The 18,375-nt window shown below is 35.2% G+C and overlaps 1 protein-coding gene across 2 annotated transcripts in view; it reads right to left on the bottom strand.

The window, feature by feature from the left end:
- ARHGAP10 (Rho GTPase activating protein 10) overlaps window positions 1–18,375 on the bottom strand; it is a 114,571-nt gene that overhangs the window by 49,536 nt on the left and 46,660 nt on the right. For both annotated transcript variants that reach the window (XM_039355656.1, XM_039355658.1), the window contains 7 exons: window positions 17,990–18,084; window positions 14,461–14,542; window positions 11,728–11,770; window positions 10,551–10,616; window positions 4,394–4,468; window positions 1,065–1,152; window positions 209–267 (listed from right to left, as the gene is read on the bottom strand). In XM_039355656.1, the coding sequence (XP_039211590.1) occupies window positions 209–267; window positions 1,065–1,152; window positions 4,394–4,468; window positions 10,551–10,616; window positions 11,728–11,770; window positions 14,461–14,542; window positions 17,990–18,084 (508 nt within the window). The remainder of the gene's footprint in view (window positions 1–208; window positions 268–1,064; window positions 1,153–4,393; window positions 4,469–10,550; window positions 10,617–11,727; window positions 11,771–14,460; window positions 14,543–17,989; window positions 18,085–18,375) is intronic.

The following is an 18,375-nucleotide window of genomic DNA, read 5'->3' as shown; positions in this document are numbered from 1 at the left end:
GTATAATAGTTTGCAGTGAGGCTGTTGTACTAGGTAGAAAGGTTTTAATATTCTGAATACTGTATGCATTTGTAGGAGGACCAGAAATATACATAAATTGCAAATGATTTTTGGAAAAGACTGAATGTTAAGTTACCTAACTGGATTTCCCTGATTTCCAATAATTATTATTTTAAAAGAAATAAAATCTGATAAGTCATATATTTACTAGCAGGAGTGATGAATTCTCCGTGTAACTCATACGTCATTAAGGGCTCTGGCAGGCTTCTGTTAAGACAAAAACATTGTAATAATTAAGGGGGAAAATGATCATGCCTCTTTAAATTTACAATTGTTTAAATACAAACATCCTAAAACTATATATTTTATCATACTACAATGTATTCATTTTAATTTTGCACTGGTTAATTTTCTACTTAGGATGCCTCTTATAGTAACTATAAAAAAATTATCATTCTGTGAAATATTTCTCTGGGCTGTATCTCATATTGCACATGAGGAAAACCTTGAAGTTTTTACCACCAGAGCCAGAAAATATAAAGGCATCATTACCATACTACAAACAATGTAGTCTTTAAAAGATGCCTTTTTTCAAAACATAAAAGTTTATTATAACTATTTCCACAGATTGCACTCTGAAAATTACAATTTACTTCTTTTTCTTTCTAGTCGAAAGGAATGTTGAAAAGGAAGTATGTAAAGAAGGTTGAGTGTCTGTCTATCCATTAACAGTACCACTCTCCAAACCCAGGACAGGACAGAATCAAATTGGGGGTGGCAGAATGTTGCATTAATGTATCAACTGAGGCTATAGAGAAAAATGTGCCCATGAATTGCTACAGAAAGGGCAATTGTGCAGCAGCTTGACATGTTGCCAACCATTCCATTCTAAACTTTTTCCCAGGTCATTTCATTAAAGGACTGGAAAAAATTCCAGAAATAATATTCTACACACTTCCTAAAATTGTTTACACTTGCATTTTTTTAAAAAAAAACCATGATAACATTTGCCATCTAGTATAGTTTCAATTAAATTACAGAAATCATGACATATTTAATTGTACCTTAAGTATTGTTTCAGTGTACTTGTTATTGTCTTCACTTCCCATTCTGTATTACCTTCCAAATCAACTTCATCACTTGTTTTTGCATCTATAAAATAAAGATAAGCAGGTAAATTTGATCAATTATAATTCAGATTTCAGATACTTTTAAAAGAAATAAAATCTAATAAGTCATATATTTACTAGCAGGAGTGATGAATTCTCCGTGTAACTCATACGTCATTAAGGGCTGAAAGCAGCAATAAATCAAATCATAAAATTCTGCTAATGAAGAGAATAAGCCACACACCTGCAAGATTCTGTTTCTTATCTTCTATGCATAGAGAAGTAGAAACTACAAGATACTGGGAGTACACAAGATAGTATACAGTACAGAAAAGTATACAGTACAGAAAAGACCATTTGAAAAATCAAATTTACACCTGTTGTCTGTTGTGGTCTCTGTGAATTATATATGGGTTATTAGCAGGCTTACCTGGGTTACTTATATTCTGGGACAACTAGCACTCATTAATACAGAATTAAAAGCAACACTGATATCAAATAAAGTATCATTTTGAGGTCAAACATTTAATATATAATACTGAATGCTCCCTTGTCTGGAAGAGATATAGAATTGCAGATATCAAACTAGTTGGTAGAGTGACTTCTCATGGACTCTATGGTTTTGGCTGACTATAATATACACTGGTTACAATAAATTTTGTCAATTAAATTAATATATATTGATATTATTGATACATCTCTTTTATCCATCAGACAAGAGAGAGATTTTTTTCCTCAATCCAGAAAAGCAGAAAAATATGTTGTATATCATAAAATGACTTTGTTGTAGGCAAAAAATTCCAAGATTCAGTGGCTATCCCAATAAAGTACAGATAAAAAGACACTTAGGTGAAGCCACTTTAGACTATAAAAGAAGACTATAGTTGGTCTTCACAAAATGTCTAACATTTGATACAGCTCTCTCACAACTAACCTAAAAAGTCAGGTCTTGACACTAGCCAACTAAGTGATTGGAGGTCAGGGTGCAGATTCTTACTGTGTATTAGATCTTATGAAACAACTAGAATAGCAGAGAATCATACCTATCTTAGCCACCAAAAACAATCAAGGTGGTTCTTGATGAGGTGTACCTCAGGCATGCAAGATTTTGATAAAGAATGGACTTTTCAGCCAAGATGTTCTTTATAGCTTCTTTGCTACAGAAATTCCTTTTGTTGCAGAACTTCCATTGTTTACTTTTATGATTTTTTCCTTTACTATTGTTATTTTTACATGTTTTATTTTTTCTTGTTTTATTGTTGTAAGCTTCCCACAGTAGTGAAATAGGCAACAAATAAATGTAATAAATACAAAAAATGTCCTCAGTGGTAAGAAGTTCCTGGCAAGGTTGTAATCCATGTTCAAAACTCTTATATGCAATGACAGAGACACTTATGAAGAATTACAGTAATTTTTCTAACAATCAGATCCATTTAATTCTTGTAACTAATATTCTTTTTCAGTAGATAAATTATTTAAACATGAACATCCATTTTATGAATTTTTTATCCTTAACTTTGTTTTTTCTTTCTCACAACATTACTTTCCTCTCGAAAATCTTGATGAGCCTGAGGATCACAATTTAAGAAAGCTAAGACAGGAGATGAGATCTTTCCTATGCTTGCATACCTATCCAGGTACGTCTTTGTAAGGCAGAACATGCTGAAACATGATGTAATAGCAGTTTTCCATAAAAAACAAGCTGAAAAAATGAATGACCCAAGAAAGATGGATCTCAGACAACAGAAAGGTCATAGGATAGTGGTTTATATTCTTCATAAAACAGAACCCTAAAATAAGCTTCTATTTGAAGAATATGTAATAAAATATAAAAATACAAAGAAATAAACTACATTCTATAATATGTGTGTAAAAGGATTTTGTGTATGTGTCGATTCCTTGCACTTGTCTGGATCAGTCCCTGAAGTTTTCTTGGCAATGTTTTTCAGAAGTGGTTTGCCTTTGCCTACTTCCCAGGCCTGAAAGAGCCTGGCTCAAGGTCACCCAGATGACTTGGTGCCTAAGGTGAGACTTGAATTCATAGTCTTCCATTTTCTATCCTAATGCCTTAACTACTGTACTAAACTGGAACCGCTATCAGCTATTTAAGTTTAAACTATCGCGTTTCCCCAAAAATAAAACTTTCTCCAAGAAAACAGAAGATTAAGTTGGGTTTTATGAAAATACCAGGTTTCAACAGGTTCATGCATTTTGTCTCAATAACTTTACCTTTTACTTCCTCATTCTTCCTGATGCTATAAGAAATATTAAGGTCTATATATCTTTCTTAAATTCAGTTTAATTGCCAATAGCAATTAAAGAGTTAATTAATAATTAGCCAGACCATTTTGCAAATTAATACGGCAAGCAAGACAGTATACTGTATAATATCTGTCATATTTTCAGCAGAGACAGCATCATACAGGTGGCAAGGATTTGACAGTAGCGCATACGGTAAAATAAAGTACTTTGCCATTCACATAATGTCTGGGGTAATGAGATGAATTCATTTGCTAGTTTCCTCTAGTTTTATCTGCCAAAGAACACTGTGTTATCAGCACAGATGGAGCTACATGCTCCTGGAGATGAGCCTGTTGCAAACTAGCGTCTCTGAATATCAATGAATCCTTGAGAGTCAGACCAGGGATTCTATCAAGTGACAAGCTTGGAAAACACAGAAAGCTCAAGTAATCCCAGTAATCTGATCTGATTGCATGTAGTGCCAAAAGTTGTGCACAAGAAATCTGAAAATTTTGCAGTATTGGTGGGATTGGATAAAAGACAGATGAACAGTTTCAGATGACGTATAGCTTATTTGTGTCAGAATTAAATAAAAATTTTATTGAAGGATGAGAATTATAATTTTCTAGAAAATCACTAGAGCTCAAAATAAGGATTAAACACATACAGACATGTACATTTAAATATATTTGCACTGAAATGAGACAAATTTCAATATGTTAAAAATATTCCTTTACTTAAAAAAATATCTAAATATACTGTTTCATTTCATCAAAATTTTGTCCTCACATAATTAAGGAGAAATCTTGAACAAACTGCAAGTATCTTAAATCTTTCTATATTTTCAGATTTTTTTTAACTTTGGTGAATTAAAGGGCATAATGGCTATGTATTAAATTATGCCTTTTCAACATCCATTAAATTTCCCCAAATCAAATTACTTTCTCATCTTGACATGATTTAAACAGAAAAGTAAAACTTGAAAAAAACATTTAAAAGTATGCATATATAATGATAGAAGCAGATTTTAAAAATGAGCATACCCATCAACAAATTCAGAAGTCTCTGGACTTTTGAACTCACCCCTACAAGTCTATACAGTCCTTGATCATTTATACCTATTAGAGACACAAAAGAATAAATAAAAGTTATTATATATAAATAAGTCATATTTATTATAAACATTTAACCTGGCTGATGAACAGCTTTGAAACAATTAATCCATCGACAACTAAAAACTGAGAATTCACTTCCACTTTGAATACACTGAAGAATGTATAAGCTTCCCATAAACAGTGTAGGTTTTTTATCTGATTAAGTATAATTGTATGTAAGAGCTAAAATAAAGTGATAATGAAATCTTTGAAGAGTTCAAATATATCCATGCATCAATGAAAACACTTTTAATTCAATATACTGAAGTTAACATAAGTTCAATATTTTTCTCCCTGGTTAGTCCATAATTTAAATTACACACAATTTGAGCTCTTTAACATACCTAAAAAAATAAATATTAACCTAGAAGATACACTCAAATATAAGGCGCTACCTAACTATTGTAAACTTCAATTACATATTGCCTATGAAGAGCATTGCAGTTGTTGTTATTGTACGTAACATGAAATCACAGCTGGCAGTTCTTCAGCTGGTGTTGGCCTTCCTACACATTAAGTTCCTCCTAAGAGCCTAGGATGTCATAATCTATCAATGTAATATATGTGTAATACTAGCAGTGTGGCCTTTATAAATGACAGATAGAAATTTTGTTAATGCACACAAGATTTTTGGGTATGGCAGTGTGCCAATAACTACGGGAACCACCATGGCCCGTTTATGCTATAATCTTTTAACTTCAGTTTTCAGATATTGATACTTTGTGATCTTCTGCAACTTTTGGTCTTCCATTCTACTATCCTCTGGTATTGCCATAGCTAGTGCTTTTTTTCTTAAAAAAAAAAAAAAGGTGCCAGAACTCACACACGTCATACAACCTGCCTTGCCTTGCCTACCCTACAAGGTTCTATCCAAAAAAGGTGCCGGAACTCCGTTCTGGGCGTTCTATGAGAAAAAAAGCCCTGGCCATAGCAATTATCCACATTCTCTTCTTTTTAACCAATTATATAAATTGCAATATTTATATTTTCACCTTTTCCAATTAGTATACTTAGTTTTATAACATGGAAATGCTAATACTAGTGATATAGCAGGTCTCATAATTTCTAATCATTTTTATATGACAGTCTTAAAAGTTCCAAGAAACTGTTATAAAATATAATAAATCGGCATGTTTTAGGATATGTATTTCCTGAATTGCTAACAGTAAACACAATCAAGAAAATAATAATATGGATCAAGCCATAAGAATATTAAATCTGGTAGTAATATAGGTAGTCCTCAAGTTATGAGTGTAATGGAGTCTGCCCATTCCACTCGTAACTCAATTCATTCATAGAGTGAATCTCGTATCTCGAAAGAGATCACTCCCTTGCTCGTCAAAATCAAACTGCTGGCACTTGGCAGAATTACCTGCAATACAGGTAGTCCTTGAGTTACAAGTGCAATGGAGCCTGCCCAATCCACTCATAACTCGAAAACTCGTAGAGTGAATCTCAGATCTCGAATGAGATCACTCCCTTGCTCATCAGACTCGAACTGCTGGCAGTTGACAGAATTACCTGCAATACAGGTAGTCCTTGAGTTACAAGTGCAATGGAGCCTGCCCATTCACTCGTAGAGTGAATCTCGTTTGAGGTATGAGATCACTCCCTTGCTTGTTAAAACACACACGGCTCATTAAGCAAACATGAGATATCTCAGGGTGGGGAAGGCCATGGAGGGCCTAGTGCTGGTACAGACCCCAAGGCCTCCCCGACCCACTAAGATACCTTATGCTTCCCCCTCCCTTCCTGCCGCACCGGACTCACCTGGAAAAGATCCGTCGCCTCTCTGCTGCAGGTCCGCCCAGATCTGAGACCAGGGGATGCTTCCACAGCTGCCCCACAGCCCAATCCCGGGTTCCAGAGGCCTTTTCAAAGCCGCTGCCACCCGGATTTGAGGCCAGAGAATGCTTCTGCAGCCCACCGGATACCTGATCCAGGCGTCAGAGGTCTTTTCAAGGCCACTGCTGCCCTGATCTGAGGCCAGGGAATGCTTCCGCGGCCCCCCATGGCCCGATCCGGGCTCTGGAAGCCTTTTCCAGGCCTCTGCCACCAGAAACAGGCTGACAGAGGGCTACATAAGCATCCCCCAGCATCAGATCCGGGTGGCAGCAGCCTGGAAAAAACCTCTGGAGCCTGAATTGGGCATCCGGTGGGCCGTGGAAGCATTTCCCGGCCTCAGATCTGGGCAGCAGCAGCCTCGAAAAGGTCTCCAGAGCCCGGATCAGGTCACGCGGAAGCGCAGAAGTGTTCCCCGGCCTTAGATCTGGGCGGCAGCGGCCTGGAAAAGGCTTCTGATGCCCCAATCCAGCCTCTGAAGGCACGTGGAAGCGTCCTCAAGCTTTGGTTCTGTTCTCTGTTGCAGAGAACATAGGCCTAAATTAACATGAGATCACGCAAGATCAGTAGCGTGAAATCTCGCCCCACTGATCTTGCATGATCTTACATTACTTTAGGCCTCCATTCTCTGTGAATGAACCGAAGGCTTGGAGCAGCCAAAAAAGTGAAGGATCTTGATGTTCGCAGGGTGAGTAAAGGCCTGGTACCTAGGGAGACCTGTGGCGGGGGTGGGGAGGGAGGAAATAACCCAAGGTGAATGTTGCAGAGCCACTGCGGACTTGTAGACTTCAACTTGTGGACTCAGCCAGCAAAGCTGACTGAGGAATTCTGGGAGCTGAAGTCCATAAGTCTTAAAGTTGCCAAAGTTGAGGATTAGGATTCAACTAAAATGTACTGCTAGCTTATCCTAAAGCAGCAAAAGCAAGCTATAGCCATTCAGATGTTATTAGGCCTATCCAATTTGCCTATCAAGTGGTCAGTGTTTGATAAGATACAAGCTATAGTCCTAGGAAGTCACAAAATCTCAACTCTAATAATATATTTTGTAGAATGAATATTGTTAATGCTTATGACAGTTTTCAGTAGTCTATAGAGCTATTTTCAAAAGCAGTTTCAAGATTTTTATGTTTCTTTCAATTCCTCACTACTGAAAATCTTGTTGTAGAACTTCAAGGAATGATAGTTTACTGCTGCCATCTATCTTTCCAGCAATGAATTATTATAACTAGTGCAGAAAATGGATGAAAGCTTTTAAAACAAATATTTGGGAAGTAGAACTATGAAGTCTCAGAAGAGGAAGAAAAATAAGTATTATCCACCTCAAACAGAATTGCTGAGGATATAGATAAATTAAGATTAAATGAAATATTTCTCAGGTACAAAAGAGTAATTGGTATAGAAAGCACAAAAATGTACTATGTATCTGATGTCTCAAGAAATCACAGTGATTAAACAAGTATCAAGTATTATTTATTTCATTTTATTTGTCCCCTAATAGGTCACTCATAATGACAATATTTTAATATTTTCTTTTGCATGGCAAACTTTCCATATCAAATCCTTAGCATTTTCTAGATGATACTGAAAAAAAATTATAAAATAAAACTCTAGAAATCCAGTGCTACTCAATGAAGGTCATATTCAATTAGATGAAGTGATGCTAAGAAAGAAAGCAACTTCCTATTGGCTGAGAAAACTAGAAACACTTTTTGAGGTTTGGATAGCATAGATAGCTATGGTAAGATAAAGTTAAGATAAATGTAGATTTTAAAAATATTTGTGTTCAACAAGCAATTCTTAGAATACGGACTAAGTATAAATTTAGATTTTGCCTAATAAAAATTTTATGGTTTCAACAGAAGGACCATTTTATAGATGAGAAATTATAAGTACACATAAATGATTAGTTTATTGAGATATAGTAAAAATTTTCTCAAGATTTAAGAATAATAAAACATGTGGTTAAAAGGATTGACATTATGTTCTAGCCTTAAAAGAATTTTTATAAGATGATATATATTTATCATCAGAGAAACTATCTAGAATATACTTTGAATCTTGCTGGAAACATGAACAACATCAAGAGAAAAAACAATGTCTACACTTGTGGTTGATTAGTAAACCCTTATAGATTTTTATATGAAAAAAAAATGCTTTACAGTTGGTAATTTTAAAAAATGGGTAATAGAAAAAAGTGAGGGTATTTTGTAATAGAGTAAGAGATACTTTTGTAAATGTATTCATATTTGCTGCAAAGAAAGTTGGAAATTTCAAATTTTTAATTCTTTGTCTTCCTGCAGTTTGCTTTTTTCTTTCTTTACTGCTTTTGCTTTTTATTGGTGTGTTCGTTTTTATGTGTTTTGTAAAACTACTAAAATTTGTGTGTGTGTGTGTGTGTATGTATGTATGTATTGTATGTATGTATAGCAACTTAATGGTACTATATATCATATATTACAGGGGTCCCCAACCTCCAGTCCATGGACCGGTACCGGGCCACGGTATGCCAGTCACTGGTCCGCACAAACAAGCAAAGCCCCATCTTTGGGATGCAGGCAGCACACAAAACCATGCACTCTCTGGTCTGTGGAAAAAACTTTCTCCACAGAACCTGTCCCTGGTGCCCAAAAGGTTGGGACCTCTGATATATTATATCAGGGCTTCCTACTTTCTGCCTCTTTTTTCATCTGTACTTGTTTCTTTAACCAGCAGCCAAGAGAGTAACTAAGAGGAAGCTAAGCAACCTGAGCACATCTCTCCATTCCATGATGCTAAATTCTGATGACATGCCAATAGAGAAGCATGTTTTTTGCTATCGTAAAGTAGGAAACACAGATTTAACATACACACAAAAGCCTAGCACAGTTACTTGCTTCAGAATATCTGGAGATGAATCAACTATAAGGAACTAGACAAAAAAAAATATCCAAGAGAACCTGTGCTTGCTTTACAACTTATTAGCTTAGAAGATCCAAAATTAATCTTCAGCAGTCATTAAGTGAATACATAGAAAGACATTGTAATATTTCAAAGAATCAAATATTTCAAAGAAAATTTGACTATCTGCAAGTTTCATAGATAGGTAGGTAGGTAGGTAGGTAGGTTGGCAGGTAGGCAGGCAGGCGGGCAGGCATACAACAGAGAAAAAGAAGACCAAAGGGGATCTTACTTTTACATGCAAAAAGCTTTTGTTTCGGTATTAAGTATTACAACAAAGCTTGATAATATTTCACATTAAAAACAATTTACTACACAAACTTTCAAACATAGGAAGCCAAAACTTAAAAACAGCTCCTAAATAGAGGAATAAATTATAAATACAGCTCTGAACACATATATCAAACAGTTACAATAGCACATGAAATGTGAGTGAGAATTCAGCCAATTTTCAAGAGTAGCTTTACAAGTCATTATGCATCAGTATTAGATTTTATCTAATCATACATTATAAATTTCATAAAATTAATATATTGAAATGCTATGTTCAATTCTGCAAAACACTATTTTGTCTCTTTCCCAAGTCATCTTTTCATTTCATAGGTAGACATCATGACTTCTTTGTTTTGATACACAAATGGCAATGGTAACACGATGAGTGTTCTGCACCAGTTGTATAAAATTGCAGTCTAAAATATGCCTGGAAGTCAGTAACTCTGTGAAGTTTCCTTTTTTAAAAAGAGAAAAAGTATTATCTGCAAACAATGTTGCCAAGAGGAAGGGGGAAGCTAGATTTCCCCACCCCCAACAGTCTAATGGCTTTGGGTTTTTTCTCTGACAGCATACTTGCTCAGAACTGCTGGAGAAAAAAGGTTATTATAAGACTTCTTCCTTCCTCCCAAGAATCCAATGACTTTGAGCCAGACTATTACAAAAAAAGAAATCGAATTTCCCTTCCTCTCAGTAATTGTGAAAGAAAGATACATTTGTGCAAGATGTAGGAAGACTGTAAAACATAAAGATGGTCATGGAGGGCAGTATGTGGGGATGGAAAAGTTCCCTGTTCATGATTTAATTGGTGCCTTAAATAGGTAGCCATAGCAAGAAAACCATTAGGACTCAAGGGTTATGCTCATGAAACAGTAAAGCTGAGTAGAAGTTGGAATGTTCCCACTTTTCTACCCTGCTTTTTCCCCATGAATATTAGAAGATTCATTATAGCCAAGATGAAAGATTATTTATTTAATCCATGAATTCTTGTCTTTACCTCTTCTTTCAATAGCACTAATGCATTTTCTGAGAATTGAGAATCCAATCTTATCTAGCTGTGTACCTAAGAAGACAAAAAAAATGAAGATATTTCAAATCTTTAAGCAATATTTTCCACTTTACAAATAAAAGATCATCTATACAAATAATTGTAGCTATAGCTATTCAAACAATCTACCACCGAAGCAGGAGATGGGTTTTAAAACAAAATATATTACCCCAACATATGGCTATTGGGTTTATTATACAAACAATCCTCTCCAATTGTTTTCTCCCTCTGTTTATATTGCATCTAGCTATGTCACAAAATAAAAATATTACTTTGAAAAGAAAGTTGAAATATGCATAAAAACAAAATATTCTTTATTAATGAGCACTTATCCAAAAGGTATTATTTTTACACTTTTATTCTGCTACATTAAACAACAACAATAAAATGATCACTTGTTCATTTCCAGTGATATTCAGTGGAACCTCAAAATTATGAACTGAAATTTAAATAGATTTAGATTTCAATCCTGAATAAAAATGAGGAGGAATCAACTCACTGAAAGCGAACAGGCTGAAGCAAGTGTTGAATAAAATTGGAACACAATTTTATTTCAAATGGTTTTTTTAATCTCTTAGCTGGAACAGTACAGGTAGTCCTTGACTTCATTTAGTGAATGTCTAAAGTTACAAAGGCATTGAAAAAGTGACTTATGACCACTTTTCCAACATACAACCACTGCAACATCCCCATGGTCACAAAATTCAGATGCTTGGCAACTGATTCGTATTTAGGAGAGTTGCAATGTCCCAGGATCATGTGATCTCCTTCTGCAACCTTCTGAGAAGCAAAGTCAATTAAGAAGCCAGATTCACTTAACAATCGTGTAACTAACTTAATAACTGCTGTGATTCACTTAACAAATTTGGTAATAAAATAGAGCAAAATGTCTTGGTTAACAGCAAAAATTTTAGGCTCTATTGTAATTGTAAGTTGAGGACTACTTGTGCACAAGATAGAATAAAGTTTATTTGTTTGTTTAACAAATTTATTTAGCCACTCAAGTGACATGTAAGTGATTCTGGACAGGTCACAACTTTTAAAAAATCCAGAATAAAGTTACCTTCAGAAATTATTCTTGAAAATTTAATTTTAATATAAAGATTGTTTTAACTCTAGTACTTACTTCCTTCTTTTTGTGTATTGGCCTTGTTCAAATTAAGAAACACCTAACAAAACAAAACAAAAAGAAAGATAAAACTTCTAACTGCACTCAAAATACAAGCTTTTAGACATTTGGGTAAGGAAGAACTCCCTACTCCATTAAAAGACAAAAATGGATTGTTTAGAATTGAATCAAAATACTACTTGGTCAGTTAATTTCTTTGTAACTAACAATTTCTAACTTTCACCTGTTTCTGCATGCATAAATAAGCATATTTCTGAATGGTATAGATAACCAATGCAAGTTACATTAGGATCAAGCCAGATGACTGGAATTCAAAATTCACTTCCATAATCCAAATAATGACATTAGAGGTAGAGGCAAATCAAAATTCTCCTGAAGACATTATGTGGAACTAGAGGAGAAGTTGCTTTTAAGTGTCAGCAATTAGGACTGCCCTTACATGCCAGCTTTTAGGGGGTTAATTTTGCTAATGCATACACTGCCAGGTGTAGATGCTGTCAGATAAAAAAAGAGGTTGTGCTTAGTTGAAGTCCTGTCAATTGGACAAACAAGACAAATTGGATTAGCCTTACAAACCAGAGATGTGTCATCCCTCCTTTAAATTCTTAAGACTTCTGACAGATTCTCATACTTCATCGTGTTTCCAATAAATCTATATTAAGGAACCTTATATAATCTCTTCTCCTCTTCCTCCTCCTCCTATTTCTTCTTTTGTATTTATTTGCATATTTCCTGGGGTAGTATGGATTTTGTTTTGTTTTTTTAATTCTAACTAGCTTCCTTCCAAAGGAAAGATGTTCCTTCAAAATTATTTGTATTTTTATGCTATTCTCTTCATTTAACAAATGTTTCACAGTGAAAAGGAGCTCTTGATTTGTCAATAATCTTTGAATTACTGCATGTCTAAACTGTATAATTTGGCAAAGAGCAGACAGAAAAGGAAACTGGAACTTCAACTATATTACAATTACTTGTACCTTTTAAATTATGTTAAATTTTATTATGACAAATGACAGATAATTAATATAATATAAATATGCTTGTTATTTCTATACACACTGATACTTGAAGTATTTTTATATAAACCAAAAATGAAGTGTTTCTTAAGAACTGTAGATAAAAACAGTAACATTTTTGAGATACAGCCTTTTTATTAAGACTGTCAATTTTATATCATTAGAGCTAGTAATAATACTTTTTTCAAAAGTTTTGCTTCCTGAAAAACTTTTGCTGATTATGATAGACTCCTACAAACTGCAAATAAATACATTTTCAGAATGACTGTATGACATAGGAATCTTGAGAAATATCAAAATATGAATTTAACTATGATATATTTAATCTCATAATGTTTCCATCAGCTTTGATGGATTCTGGTTGCCCTGATATCATTTTTCCATTGTGGCAATGTCCTGTTTAAACTTTTCACCATGCTCGTCACTGACTTTCAGGAAGAAGTGCAAGTGTGAATGCAGAAAATGAATATTCAGTGACATGTGGCACTTCATCATCTTGTATGCTGTAAAAAGTTTGTCAATCAGCTGATTATAGTTTGGTGCTCTGTAACTGCCAAGAAAATTCTCAACAACATCCTTGAATGTTTTTCAGGTGCTTTTCTCCGACCCCACTAACAGACCTTCAAATAGATATGTCATTGCCCAAATTGACATATCTTGGGTAAACAAAATTGCCTTCCTTAATCTTGGCATCATTTATTGTCTCAAATAACGAAAATCTTCACTTTCCTTGTTAATCGCTTTCACAAAATTTGTCAACAGTCCAAGTTGTATGTGAAGCAGTGGAAAAAATATCTTTGTCAGAACGTGTGTCACGTTTTTCTGTCCTGGAACCAAATTCTTTCAGACTGGCCATTTTTTTTTAATTTAACTCTCTTGCATGCTGTCCCATACACATATGTAACAACAACATTTGGTATATATAGCTGCATTCCAAGCAGAGACCCGCTACTTCTAGATATCTACAGATATGCCAGTTATGCTTAGCATACTGGATGTGGTTCAACAACAAGTCCGTATTTTGTTTTCATGTTTCTTTCTTTAGTGCAGCATAGCCAATAGTAGTAGCAATAGTCATAGCAGGATGTACATTGCCACCATGTAAAAACAGATTTCTATAAAATAGTACATGTTAGTTTAAATTACAGGTTATTTTCCTGATTAGCAGCCAAAACTCTGTCAGATATACCCAAAGTATTCTGGAAGCAAAACTTTTGTTGTCCAGTGTTAAACTTCATTTATAAACAAATTTACTTTAGAATAATTTTCTTCAAAAACGGTAACAACAAAATAATGCTGCAACAGTTTGGAAAATTTTTAATTAAAAAAATCCAGTAACATTTTTTTATACTTTTAGTCTATGTTCAGTTTATACATTATAGTTTTTCCTCTTAGAAGGAATATTCATTTATTCCTAGGTATATTTTTTTGTATATATTTCCATATGTACATTTAAAAACACATAAATAGATGCACATGCACATATATACATATATACCTTTAAATCAGAAAGTTCCATGCAATTGATCCATAAAATTCTATGTCAGTATGCACACATCAGTATTTAACAGTGATATGTTTTATCATTTTGTTATGTAAGCACATAATGCATAACCTATAGCACACAAACTATATAATTAATAGTAAATATAGTCCATGTTGTATTAGTAGTCTCTCCATGTTTATTTATTTGTAAAAATCGTAATTCTCTTACAGTTTCCTTCCCATCTAAGGCTTCAAACCACAGGTTCCTGTCCTCTTCTGAGAATGCTTGCAGGGTCAGAGGCATACCAGATCTGTAAAAACACAGTATTTAAAGTTATTTAAACCACCACTAAGCACTAATTTTCATGTGAAGTAATTTTTTTCATCATAACACTCTACAAATGCATCATATCCATCTTTGAAACTATCAGATATCTTTGAAACTATAATGTAGTTCATAGTGCTAAGTGAAAAATAAAAAAGTACACAAGCCAAAACCAAACATGCACACGCATACACACATATATACACAGACACACACTTACACAGAAACAGTGGTTTAGCATAATACATGAAACAAGTCATTATATTGAACCTGAAATTCTGGATGGCCGTACTAAAGTTAATTGAAGTTAACCACAAAAGCCATGGTGGCGCAGTGGTTAGAATTCAGTATTGCAGTCTGACTTTGCCCACTGCTGGGAGTTTGATTCTCACTGGCTCAAGATTGACTCAGCCTACCATCCTTCCAAGATCAGTAAAATGAGGACCTAGATTGTTGGGGGCCATATGCTGACTCTGTAAACTGCTTAGAGAAGCTGTAAAGCACTAGGGAGCAGTATATAAGTCCAAGTGCTATGAAGCTACTGAAGCTCATTAAAACAAAATCAATTTGTATCATTAAATTTAAGTAATACAGTGTGCCATTATTCTTATGTGATATCATTCTGTTATGCAAGAGAAGAGACATTTAAACTATAAGGCTGAATTAGACTGTCCCATTCCATAGCATTTAATAATACCTAATTTCAATATGTCGATGAACGAATTGTTCATATCACTTAAATATTAAAATAAAGTAAAATATTAATATATTTTGGGTACTTCCCTAATCTATGGAATTTAACAAGACATCAATGGTTATGGGATTTTTCCTGAAAGAATGGCCAAAGTAATTATTCTACAATACTAGTATGGTAAATTCAGTATAATCATTATTTTTAACAATAACATCTACTGAAATTTAAAAATATATAGAAACGTAATACAAATTAAGGAAAATACAAAGTATAATTTGAAAGAACAGAAAGGTATGAAAATGGATAGCCAATGACACTGATGTCATTTACATTTAATTTATTTATATTTTCTGTAATCTCTTTAACTTTCATTTATTTTTCTTTGTATTTCTTACTTTTTTCCTGCACTTTCTATTTTGAAAAGGAATAGTGAATATTATATAATGATATAATTAAAATATGCAGTAAATTAACTGAATCACTAAAAGCATGCAGAGTTTAAAATTAGGATCCCTAGTGTGGCATCTAAGAATGCCAATGTCAATGCACTCATGTCGCATCTCTCTTGGTAATCACAAATATCCTTGTCTCACCTTTTACTGTATCTTTAAAAATAAAAAAGATAGGCATTTTCAGCCCAATGTTTTGAAAATATATCTAGTTAGTAAAAAAAATGTCAAAAATAAGGAGAATTTGGTTAAAGGAGATAGCAGACAGTGGTCTGATGCTTTGCAAATAAGAAAGTCTCCAGAAGATACAGCCATTTTGTACATATCCCCATTTCAAAATTCCAAATAGACTGGGTATCTTTTAGTTTATTAGAATATTTAGTTTACTTATATACCCTAATGCAAAGACTGTGAATTTCCTTTGTTTACCAAATGTATGCATTAATTCCACTCTTTATATTGGTTTCAAGGATATAGTTTTTAGCAAGATTATCAGAAGTATGGAAAACGTTCCTATGAAGATGGGCTAAAGCAGGGGTGTCAAACTTAATTTCATTGAGGGCCGCATCAGCATTGTTGTTGCCCTCGGGGGGGATGGCCAGGGTGGGTGCAGCCTACTAGGTGGGCATGGCCAGCTCTACATTGTTCGCGTCAAAGATGCCTGGGCAGGAGTGGGACAGATCTGAGGCAGAACGGGGTGGGACCGAGGCAAGCGCCAAGGCATGCTCCATTTCTTCATTCCTCACAAGGGGTGACATTTCCCCAGCATGCACCCAGGGGGCGGGGCCAATGCAGCAAGGGCTGGTTCCTCGCTGTTTCTAGACGGCCTTGTGGAGCTAAGACTGAATGTGTTTCAGCATAGATGGCAACCACAAAATTGTACATTGGCTCTCGGCCGGCCTGGGCCAGGGCCAAGGCAGCAGGGGCCATTCCCTCACTGTTTCCAGGATGGCTTCGTGGGCCACATGAAACCATTTCGTGGGCTGCATCTGGCCCCCGGGCCTTGTGTTTGACATGTCTGGACTAAAGGAACAAGATATATTTATTACAGAGAAAAAAGGACTCATAGGTATCATATACATTTCATTTATATGAACTATTGCACAGTGAAAATGGAAAAGCTTGATTCTAGATGGCAAAATTAAACATATTGTTTTACAGGACCATAGATTTTGGTTGACCACTAGGAGAAGTATGACAAAAATAGTGTGCACTGAAGCTATCACCACAAAAATTATGGCCCCTTTCTCACTGCAGATATTCAATTAGAAACTGGTGAGTGGTTAGAGTTGCTTTATTTCTAGATTTCTTGCACTTTATGCAGAGCTGCTAAATGGATTTGAAGGTTCTTTTCAAATCTACATTTATATGATCAGAAGATTACTTATAACAGGGCCTTTCAACCTTTTTACCCATTATACCACTTTTAGGATATGGCAACATCCGAATACCACCAGTCGCCTAGCAAGGTGTCAAAAACTTGATGACCCACCCCCCAAAAAGGAAAAAAGTGATAAAGTACTGGTAGTCCTCGATTTACAACAGTTTGCTTAGTGATTGTTTGAAGTTACAATAGCACTGAAAAAAGTGCCCCTCAAACCACAGCTGAGCAAGACAGCGCCCGGCGGCGCTCTTCCTCCTGAGGTTTTCATTGTTGTGAGCATTTCTGTTGAGGATTGGCAGCGGGGGTGGGGTGGGGGTGTTTGATTTTTATTCCCCCCATCTGCTGGGTGGTTGCAACAGGTTTTGGTCACTTCACATGACCCTGGGACACTGTGACCGTCATAAATATGAATCAGTTGCCAAGCATCTGAATGTAAATCACAAGACCCTGGAGATGCTGCAATATTCCAGCTGATCGGCGCTTCTTCTGGGCTCAGCAGAAGCACCAGGATCAGCGCTGAGCTCCAGCTGGAGCCTGGCGCTGATTCTGGCGCTTCCACTGAGCCCTGACAGCTCTGAAGAAGCGCTGATCAGTTGGAAAACGGTACTGATCCTGGCGCTTCCGCTGAGCCCGGACAGCCCTGCAGCTCCAGCCATCTCTCGCTCAGGCTTGTGCAGTGCTACCACCGGTTCAGCTCATTCTCCTCCCCCGCTACCACTTTTCTAGGATGGTCGCGTACCACCTGCCAGTTGCCAATGTACCACAGGTGGTACCCGTACCACTGGTTGAAAAGCCCTGACTTATAAGGTCATCCTATAAGAATGGTTGTGTCAAATGAACTATATAGGTAATAATTTGAAATAAATTCAGTTAAAAGTAATATTAAGATACACCTGACCGACTTACCTCTCTAATATTTCCATATCAAAACAAAATCGCCTATCTATAGAATCAGTATTCCGTTTGGTACAGTTCTGAAGTACATAGACTTCCAATTCACCCTGAAATAAATTAATTACATGAATATGATGACAGAGACTATTACTAAAATGCCAGGAAAAATGTGATTAATAACATAAATTTAATTGTTGTTATTGTTTGATATTTTTTTTTAGAATGAAAGCATCCATCAATATTGTAGAATTTTTGGAACTGAATATAATGCATGCCTAGAATTCACTATATCATCAAATGAATTTCTCAGGACTAACAGAATATTTTACGGAGTAACAGATGGGATCAGAAAATCTTCCTCTTCATCATCATTTTGGCTGACACTCAAGTTAAATTGA

This window comes from Crotalus tigris, unplaced genomic scaffold, assembly GCF_016545835.1.
Source record: "Crotalus tigris isolate CLP2741 ecotype Arizona unplaced genomic scaffold, ASM1654583v1 scf7180000018716.860359, whole genome shotgun sequence".
In the NCBI taxonomy this organism is placed as follows: Eukaryota; Metazoa; Chordata; class Lepidosauria; order Squamata; family Viperidae; genus Crotalus; species Crotalus tigris.
Note: the sequence above shows the minus strand (reverse complement) of the source record. Positions and strands in the feature narration are given on the sequence as shown.